Here is a 10,211-nt window from a genome sequence, read left to right on the forward strand (position 1 = left end):
ATAAATAGGCCAAAGGTGAAGGGAAGCACTAAGGATAGAAGTCTTTTATCTCGTGGGAGGAAAAAATATTCTTCCAATTTAATGAAGAAGATCCTACCAGTATTTCAAATTTATTTCTTTTGTACTCACCCAACATTGAACTCACTAGTTATGATATAGTTGTGTAATCCAGAAGGCCAGAAGACACTCACTTGAAAGTAAAAGTTTATTTTTATTAAAAATATTGCTACAAAGTAGTGCTATGTAACATGATTATAATTTACATCTGTTTTAGGTCCAATACTTGACTTTTTTATGACTGGCTTTTGGTATTCCCTTACCACACAGCAAGGTTCAGAGTCAATATTGCAGTAATTATATACGTATTCCCAGGAATTGCATTCAAGCTTGCAAGCACCACGAACAAGGCGACATTCTCTTTTTTTCTCCGCAACTTCTCTTGTTTTTTGCTGTGGAACTAAGAAAAAGTAGCTATGATTATAAATCCAGGTTTAATCTCCTTAGATAGATAGATAGATACATATATAGATACATAGATAGATAAAGTTCTTTAAAGTATAGAGTTAAGCCACTTTGTTTATAAAATCATATCTGGGGAACTCTATTGAAGATATTTATTGAACATACATTCTTTGCCACTAGCTTTTTCTATTTTTATTTTTTGGTAAATAGAACATTCTTAAATATTTAATTTGTGCATGCTCCCTAAAGTGTAAAGAGAAAAGGACATGGGAGAAATATTCTACATGGTTTTTGTTCTAAATAACCATTCACATCCACCCCCACTCCCCTATTACTGGGCTAGGAGCTTAATTTTGACAACAGCTACAATATCAGTTCAAGAAACTGCAGTTTAATAAAGAAGGCAGTAGCAAATATCTAAGGAGTCATAGTCCCATCACACAACCAACAAAATAAATAGGTTTAATTCTACATCTTAGGGAAATTTTTTTTTCCCATTATTTACTCACTTATCAGTACTACTCATTCCTTATTCCATGAAAAAATAGAGAAAATTGCCTTATAAGGAGTTCACATTGAGCCTCCTAACAATAATTTTTTTTTCAGATAAAGCATTTATAAAAACATTTTGCCCTTTACATTATTTCCATATTAACAAATATTACCTGCTGGACCACAAGACACAGCGAAGACAAAGGTCAGAAAAATACAAAATATCTTCATTGCTGATGTAGTTACTAGAATGAAGTTGGGACAGAGCTCAAAATGTCTGAGAGTTGTGCTATTCTTTGGTGAAAGAATAAAAACAAGATGGACTCTTGTTTTTATAGCCTTCTTAGAGTGATTACAATACTGATTAATGCTGTCTTTCCAGATTGGGCACATATTTATGTAAATATTGCAAAATAGCAAGCAAGTATAATAGAAGTTACTTCTGTTATGACCTCAATGTGCCAAACATGAACGCATTTTCACTTGTATAAACAAATAATGGAATTAAAGTATTCTTGGTTAGTAATTTATCAGAAGTACATAATCAATATTATTTACATTTTCAGCCACATGGTTTTTGAGCATTTATTATGTGTTAGGAACTACTCTAAGTACTTTATATGGATTATCTAGTTTAATTCTTATGACAAATTTTATAACATAGGAACTCTTTTTTTTCAATTTTATTTATATTTCTTTTCGTGGGGTACAATGACTTGTTTCAATACGTGCATATACTGCACAGTGAATCACTGAGTGTAAATGGCATAGTTTTGTACCAATTAGTTTCCAGCATTTCTCCTTCCTCCCCACACTCCTCCCAGTCTCTGGTAAATATTATTCTACTCTCTACTTCCATGAGAACCACTATTTCCTTTTTTTTAGATTCCACATAGGAGTGAGATCATGCAGTATTTGTCTTTCTATGTCTGACTTCCTTGACTTAATATGATGGTTTCTAGTTCCATCCATGTTGCTGGAAATTATAGGCTATCTTTTTTTTTTTTTTTAAAGCTCAATAGTATTGCATTGTATATACATCCCACAACTTTTTATCCATTCATATATTGATGGACATTTAGGTTGATTCTATCTGTTGGCTATTGTGAATAGCACTGCAACAAACATGGGAGTGCAGGGGTCTTTCTGACATATTGATTTCACTTTCTTTGGGAATATGCCTGGTAGTGGGATAGCTGGATCATACGGTACATCTGTTTTTAGTTCTCTGAGGAACCTCTAAATGTTTTTCTGCAATGGCTGTACCAATTTACATTCCCACCAACAATGTAGAAGGGTTCCATTTTCTCTGCATCCTTGCCAGCATTGTTGTTTTCTGTCTTGTTGATAATAGCCATTCTAACTGGGGTGAAATGATATCTCATTGCAGTTTTAATTTGCATTTCCCTGATGATTTTAGCATTTTTTTCATGTGATTGTTGGATATTTGTATGTTGTCATTTGAGAAATGTCTATTCAGGTAATTTACCTATTTTTTAATTGCATTATTAATTAGTTAATTAATTAATTGTTTTTTGTTGTTGAGTTGAGTTCCTTATATATTCTGGATATTAGCTCCTTGTCTTATGTGTAGTTTGTAAACAGTTTCTCCAATTCTGTAAGTTATCTCTTCACTTTGTTTAAAATGTCCTTTGTTGTGCAGAAGCTTTTCAGTTTGATGTAGTCCCATTTGTGTGTTTTTGCTTTAATTGCCTGTGGCTTTGTGGTCTTGTTCAAAAAAGTGCTGCCCACTCCCATTTCTTGTAGTGTTTCCCCTATGTTTTCCTCTAGTAGTTTCATTGTTTTGAGTTTTAAATTTATGTCCTAAATACATTTTGAGTTTATTTTTTGAGTATGATAAGAGATAGAAGTCTAGTTTCAATCTTCTGCATGTGGAAATCCAGTTTTCCCAGCACCATTTATGGAAGAGACTGTCCTTTCCCCTCTGTACATTCTTGGTATCCTTAGTACCTTTTTTTGAAAATAAGTTGGCTAAAAAAGTGTGATTTTTTTCTGGGCTGTCTATTCTGTTCCATTGGTCCATTTGTCTATTTTTATGCCAGTACCATGCTTTTTTGGTTACTATAGCTTTAGAGTATATTTTGAAGTCAGAAAGTGTGATGCCTCCAACATTGTTCTTTTCATTCAGATTACTTTGGCTATACACGTTTTTTGTGTGTGATTCCATACAAATTTTAAGACTTTTTTTTCTATTTTTGTGAAGAATGCCATTAGTATTTTTATAGGGATTGCATTGAACATGTAGATTGCTTTGGGTAATATTGACATTTTGATGATGGTAATTCTTCTGACCCATAAATATGGGATATCTATCCATTTATTTGTGTCCTCTCCAATTTTTTTCAGCAATGTGTCTTACAGTTTCTTATTGTAGAGGTCTTTTACTTCCTTCATTCAATTTACTCCCAGGTATTTCTTTTTTCTTTTTTCTTTTGGTAGCTATTGTGAATGGGATTGCTTTCTTGGTTTTTTTTCTTCAGCTATTTCATTATTGATGTATAGGAAGGCTATTGATTTTTGTGTGTTGATTTTATATCCTGCCACTATACTGAATCCATTTATTAGTTCTAGCAATTTTTTGGTGGAGTCTTCAGGGTTTTCTGTATATAGGATCATGCCATCTGCAAATAGGGATAGTTTAACTTTCTCCTTTCCAATTTGTATGCCCTTTATTGCTTTCTCTTGCCTTATTGCACTGGCTAGAACTTCTAGTACTGTGTTGAATAAGAGTGGGGAAAGTGAACATCCTTGTTTTGTTCCAGATTTCAGAGGAAAAGCCTCCAATTTTTGCCCACTCAGTATGTTATTTGCTGTGGATTTGTCATGTATAGAATTTATTGTGTTAAGGGACATTCCTTCTATACCTAGTTTCTTGAGTGTTTTTATTATGAAAGGGTGTTGGATTTTATCAAATGCTATCTCCGCATCTATTGAAGTCATCATATATTTTTTCCTTTATTCTCTTGATATGATGTATAATGTTTATTGGTTTGCATATGTTGAGCTATCCATGCCTCTGTGAGATAATTCCCATTTGACTGATCATGGTGAATGATCTTTTTAATGAGTTGCTTGATTCTGTTTGCTAGTATTTTGTTGAGGATCTTTGCATCTTTGTGCATTAAGGATATTGGTCTGTAACTGTCCTTTTTTTTTTTTTTTTTTTGGATGTTTTTCTAGTTTTGGTATAAGGTTAATGTCCTCATAGAATGAGTTTGGAAGTATTCCATCCTCTTCAGTGTTTTGGAAATTGTCTGAGATGAATTGGTATTAGTACTTCCTTAAATGTTTAGTAAAATTCAGCAGTGAAGCTATCTGGTCCTGGGGTTTTTGTCATTGGGACACTTTTTATTACTGCTTCAAACTCATTACTCATTATTTGTCTATGTTTTCTAGTTCTTCATGACTCAACCTTGGTAAGTTATATGTTTCCAGGAATTTATCCATTTCTTCTAAGTCTTCCAGTTTGTTCACATGTAGTTGTTTGCAGTAGTCTCTTATGATCCTTTGTATCCCTATGGTATCATTTGTAATGTCTCTTTTTCATTTCTAATTTTATTTATTTGAGTTATCTCTCTTTTTTCTTTGTTAGTTTAGCTAAATGTTTATCATTTTTTTTAAATTGCTCAAAATCCAGCTCTTTGTTTTATCAATTTTCTCACATTTTTTTTATCTTGAATTCATTTATTTCTGTTCTGAAATTTATTTCCCTTCTTCTACTAATTTTGGGCTTAGTTTGTTCTTGTTTTTCCAGATCCATGAGGTGTAATTTTAGGGTGTTCATTTGAAGCCTTTCTTATTTTTCGATGTAGGCATTTACTGCTATAAACTTCTTGCTTAGAACTGCTTTTGCTGTATCCCATAGGTTCTGCTACATTATGTTTTCATTTTCCTTTGTCTCCAATAATTTTTTAATTTAATTTTTATTTCTTCTTTGACCCATTCATTGTTTAGGATCATGTTGTTTAATATCCACATATTCATTTGGTTTCTAGTTTTCCTTTTGTTGTCGATTTCTAGTTTTATTCCTTTGTGGTTAGACAAGATAGTTGATATGATTTCAAGTTTTTATAAAATTTGTTAAGACTTGTTTTGTGACCTAACATATGGTCTATTTGAGAGAATGTTTCATATGTTGATGAGAAGAATGTGTATTTTGCAGCTGTTGGATGAAATGTTCTTTATATGCCTGTTAGGTCTATTTAGCCTGTAATAGAGATTAATTCTGATGTTTCCTGGTGAATTCTCGGTATAATAGTAATTCCTTTATATAACTGGGTGCTCTGGAGTTAGGTGCATATATATTTAGAATTGTTGTAACCTTTAGTTGAAATGATTTCTTTACCATTATATAAAGGCCTTATCTTTTTTTACTTTCCTTGGCTAGAAGTCTATTTTATCTAAATGTAGCTACTTCTGCACTTTTTTGGTTTCTATTTGCATGAAACATCTTTTTCTGTCCCTTCACACAGTTGGCGTGTGTCTTCATAGATGAAGTGAGTTTCTTGTAGGCAGTATATTATTGGTTCTTCTTTTATAATCCAGTGAACCACTCTGTGTCTTTCAATTGGGGCATTTATATTTTGAGTTACTATTGATATACAGAGACTTGTTACTGCCATTTTGTTACTTGTTTTCTTGTTGTTTTGTTAATCCTTTTTAAAAAAATCTTACTGTCTTCTTTGTGAGTGAGCAGTTTTCTCTAGCAGTGTATTTTGATTTATTCCTATTTATTTTTAGTATGTCTTTTATAAGCTTTAGTGTTATGGTTACCATGAGGTTTACAAAAAACATGTTGCAGTTATTACAGATAATGTTAGAATAATAACAATTTAATATATAAGAAAAAAAGAGAACCAAAGCCAACTCTACACTTTGACATCATCCCCCCCAACCCCACATTTTGGCATTTTGCTGTTTCAACCTACATCTTCTAATATTGCCTATATCTCAGTGAAACAAAAGAATGAGGTTAAGCACAAATCAACATAGCAAGCAGGGCACAAAATGGCATTGGTTTTGTTCACCCTTTTACATTCCTTGAAGGCCAGATTGGAAGACCAGCTATATTTAGAATTTGGATCAAACCGATAACATGTGAAAAATGATTTATGAGTAATTGACACATGAACATAAACAATTTGGCCCACATTCATAAACTTAGAGGTAGGTGTAAAAATCCAAAAAGATAAATTCTAATGACTTAATGATTTGTGTTCTAACTCCCTCTGTCATTGGGGAAAACAAGTTGTAAGGTTATTCTATAATCCAAGTTTTTGAAATGGTAATCTAGACCTCTTGTTACTTCTATGGTTCATTCCTCACTCAAAAGGTGTCTATACACTTATATAAAAATGGAAAATCTGTTTTCTCATCATTCTCTCTGTATAAAGCAACACATGACCTTAAACTGTTAGAGATTTAATAAGACTAATTGTATATAAGCAGAACAAAATAATGAGTAGGAAAAATATAAAAGAAAATTTAAAAGTTAGGCATTATCATAGTGATGTCATAGATAAGAAGATGACCTAGGATACAAGGACTCATTTGTGCTTTAGTGTAGCCATATCCATTTTGTCTGCCTAAAATAAGCCACTCCTCTTAAGTTGGTTGTTTTAGTCTGTTTCTGTTGCTAGAAGAAAATACCTGGAACTGGGTAATCTGAAAGAAAATGAAATACTTACAGTTTTTGAGGCCAGGAAATCCAAAGTCTGGGGAACACACTTGGTGAGGTGACTCTAAAGTAATGTAGGGTGCCACATGGTGAGAACAACAAAACAGAGGGACACTAACCTTCTCATTTATCCTCTTTTTAAAGCCACCAGAATCACTCCCACTATTCCAAGAATGGATCAATCCATTCAAGAGGTCACAGTCTTCACAATCCAATCACCTCTCCAAGGCCCACCTTTCAATAACCATAACAGGATTCCCTACTCTCTTAACAATGTCATGGTGGGGACCAAGCCTCCAACACATTAAACTTTGGGAGGATACAATTCATTCCATAATATATGATGAGAGAGATAATATAAAAGAAAGCTATGGTGAAGTAGCCAGAGCCCATTATAGTTTTACTTTTTTATAGGGTGATTTAAAAATACTAATCTGAAACTATCTCCAGTAACCATTGCTTAGTAGGCACTTAAGTACTGATTATCTCTTGTGGTGCATTTTCTTATTATTTGCCTCCTCTTATTTCTTATATCTAACTGAATTTTAAAGTTATGGATTATAAATTCACAATGGTAACTAAATATTTATTTCACATGTTTTGCATAAAACCTACTTCTGTGTATCAATTCAAATTTTACTTAGAAGACACATTTCCTCATAGAATTCATTATTTAAACCTCACACAACCTAATCTTTCCTTTTCTTCAGAAGGATTTTGGCTGTGTGTGTGTGTGTGTGTGTGTGTGTGTGTGTGTGTGTGTGTGTGTGTATGATATGTGATATTTAGGTCTCATTATTAAGCATTGCGACTATGTTACTTCTTTCAAGTTGCTGTTTTTTATTTCTTTACCAAGAACCACATAGCTGATTTTTTCTTGTTATTCTGGTCTCTGCAGTCACAAGTCATCTTATCAAAGATGATTTTGAAGTATTTTTGTGTGTGTATGTGTGTGTGATTATTCTGACAATGATAGTAAGCCTTGCTTATTTCAACTTTCTTTCTTTGTTTTCCTCATTTGTCTTTATTTGAAATCAGCTTGGCTCATCATTGGCTTGTTTGCTTTATTATTTATTAATATTTTGGTATAATTATTATTACTATTTCTACTACTACTACTGCTACTACTGCTACTACTACTACTGCTTCTACTCCTCCTCCTCCTCCTACTACTATTATTAACTGTCACACCTCACTAGAATGTAAACTCCTTGAGAACAAGGACTTTGACCATTTTTCAATGGAGCCTAGAACAGAATAGGCATTTGGTACATACTTACTGAATGGGAATTGAAATAAAGTTATGGTAATAGTTGTAGTATCCACCACTTACCTGTCTAGGAAATTTTAGAAAATGGCATTTCAGAGAAAGTGAACGTACTTAATTCCATTTCTAATTCTAAGGGATCAGAGATTAAGTCAAAAGAAGTTTTCTATTTCTTTCCCTCTTTCAGGATATGGAAGATGATGAAGTGGAACTAATGTTCAGCCTTCCAAAACTTAACAAAGTAATTGTGATTTACCACTTAAAGTATGGCTTGTATGTGGGAGAATGACAAGACCAATGTCCTAAAAGAGTATATAAACTGTACACATACGATGCTCTTTATAACCCCACTCTCTTTTTTGTATTTTTCATATTTAGCACAAGGCTTGGTTCTTACTGGATTCCCAACAGATAATAGTAAATAAATAGTTATTGAACATTTACTGAATACTGTTTACTGGTTTACTGCTTTACATTTATCATCTCCATTAAACATAGCAACAACCTTGTGAAGCAGGTGCTGGTTTTACAGTCATTGTTACACAACTGGGTAAATGGGACTTAGAGGCATTCATTGAATAACTCGTTCAAAGTAATTGTACTAGTAACTACCATTGCTGACACTAGACCCCAAAGCAGTCTGATTTTTGAACACATGTTCTTATCTAGCACACTATGACTGATAAATTTGTGCACAAACAAATTTTTGAAAGGCAATAATGAATTTCTCTAATTTCTTTATATACCTGTATATGGCCCAGCACTTAACTCTTTAAGCTTTTGTAAATGATAGATGACTGATGGACTCTAAAAATAATAGGTGAATTCATGTCTACAAACAGTTCAGAGATTAGCAAAATCAGTGGTTCTCTAAAATTGATAATTTTTAGAATCAGTTGGGATAATTAAAAAAATACACATCCTGGGCAACATTCCTTAATGGTCTCATTATTTTATTCAGGGGTGTTGTCCAGAAAATTGTATTTTAATATAAATACCTCCCTCCAAATGTTCCTAATTTTTACTTAGGCTTGATACCACTGATTTAGTTACTCCCTCTACTTCTGTTGGGTGTGAGCTCATCTACGTCATTTCTTCCACTTAAGTCTCATCGCTTCCCTTGCTCTAATTGAGTGATGACTGGAACGCAGAATGAAGCATCGTCTTCTCCCCACCAAGCCCAAGAGAATGTGAGTACCTCTGTATGTGTCTATTCAAGCCCTCTATTAAGGTGGTATAATTACAGACAGAACGAACCACGTGAGGATCCACTTTACTGCTTTCTGGCCGTGTGGCTCTTGGGCAAGGTACTTCTTCTTTCTGAGCATCAGCTTCCTTAGGAATACTGAGAATAAAATTAGTCACCTCGCACAGATAAAGATTAAATTACTTAAGGTGAGTAGTTAATCAGGCCTAAACTAATGTGTCTTCTTTTAAATTCCTACCCTTTACATTTTGACTGTACTAACCGCTCCAGGAGTCACCAGCCAATATTCTATCACAAACTTTTATCCTTTGGCCTTTCTTTATGCTTCACGAGTCAGGAAACTACTTATGGAGGAAAATTACATGTGTGTGTGCGTGTGTATATGTATATACAACATACGGCTATAGATAAAACTGAGTGATTTAAATTTAGGTTTAGATGGAAATCTAACGTGAATGGTAGTTAGAAAACTAAAAAAGATAAAGGATTACTGATTTGCCCAGAATCTTAGGGCTACCAGTCACTCCTTCCAACCTCTCTCAACCTTAATAATATTCTTAGTCACAAGTATGTCAATGTTCTGTTGAATAAATCATAGACTCTTTCTTTATCAGCAGTACTTTCTAATGTACTTACTAATCTAGATATGTACTTACTAATCTAGAAGGGACTTCAAGAATCCCCTTCTGTAACTTTCCAGGAAAAATTCCAATATATATGTTATGCTTATTTGAAGAAATGTGTGCCAAAAAGAAGGAAAACACTAGAAATACTAATTTCCCTGGCTAGTGGGTTTTTTTTTTTTTTTAATCAAGACACAATCAGATTGTATATGTGAAGCTCTCTGCAGTTTGGGATGAGATACATATTTACATTTCTAGTTCACGTGTGTGGCACATAGTTTTGTTCATTGAATATTAGAAGCTTATTGAATCTATGGCTTATTGAGGAGAACTATAGCTGAAGAACTTCACTAGCATCTCAAAAAAATTAAAGGGAATCTGCATGTTTATCATTCAAGGCTTGGTAGTTTTCCAGAACATTAAATTTGTTAATGATTCCCTGGCAGTCCACTCTGAATCTCC

The 10,211-nt window shown here is 33.3% G+C and overlaps 1 protein-coding gene across 1 annotated transcript; it reads right to left on the reverse strand.

Moving 5' to 3' along the window:
- Positions 1-239: 239 nt before the first annotated feature.
- Positions 240-1,185, reverse strand: DEFB113 (defensin beta 113). The gene is made up of 2 exons (XM_063098315.1): positions 1,128-1,185; positions 240-457 (listed from the first exon to the last, which is right to left on the reverse strand). The coding sequence occupies exons 1-2, from the start codon at positions 1,183-1,185 to the stop codon at positions 240-242; spliced, it is 276 nt and encodes a 91-aa protein (XP_062954385.1).
- Positions 1,186-10,211: the final 9,026 nt, after the last annotated feature.

This window comes from Cynocephalus volans, chromosome 5 (genome assembly GCF_027409185.1).
Source record: "Cynocephalus volans isolate mCynVol1 chromosome 5, mCynVol1.pri, whole genome shotgun sequence".
In the NCBI taxonomy this organism is placed as follows: Eukaryota; Metazoa; Chordata; class Mammalia; order Dermoptera; family Cynocephalidae; genus Cynocephalus; species Cynocephalus volans.

What these genes read in the sequence shown, in the direction of transcription:
- DEFB113 (XM_063098315.1), bottom strand. Translation starts at nt 1,185, where the DNA reads ATGAAGATATTTTGTATTTTTCTGACCTTTGTCTTCGCTGTGTCTTGT. An exon ending in TGTGTCTTGTGGTCCAGCAG is followed by an intron (nt 458 to 1,127) that starts GTAATATTTGTT and finishes ACTTTTTCTTAG; the next exon opens with TTCCACAGCAAAAAACAAGA.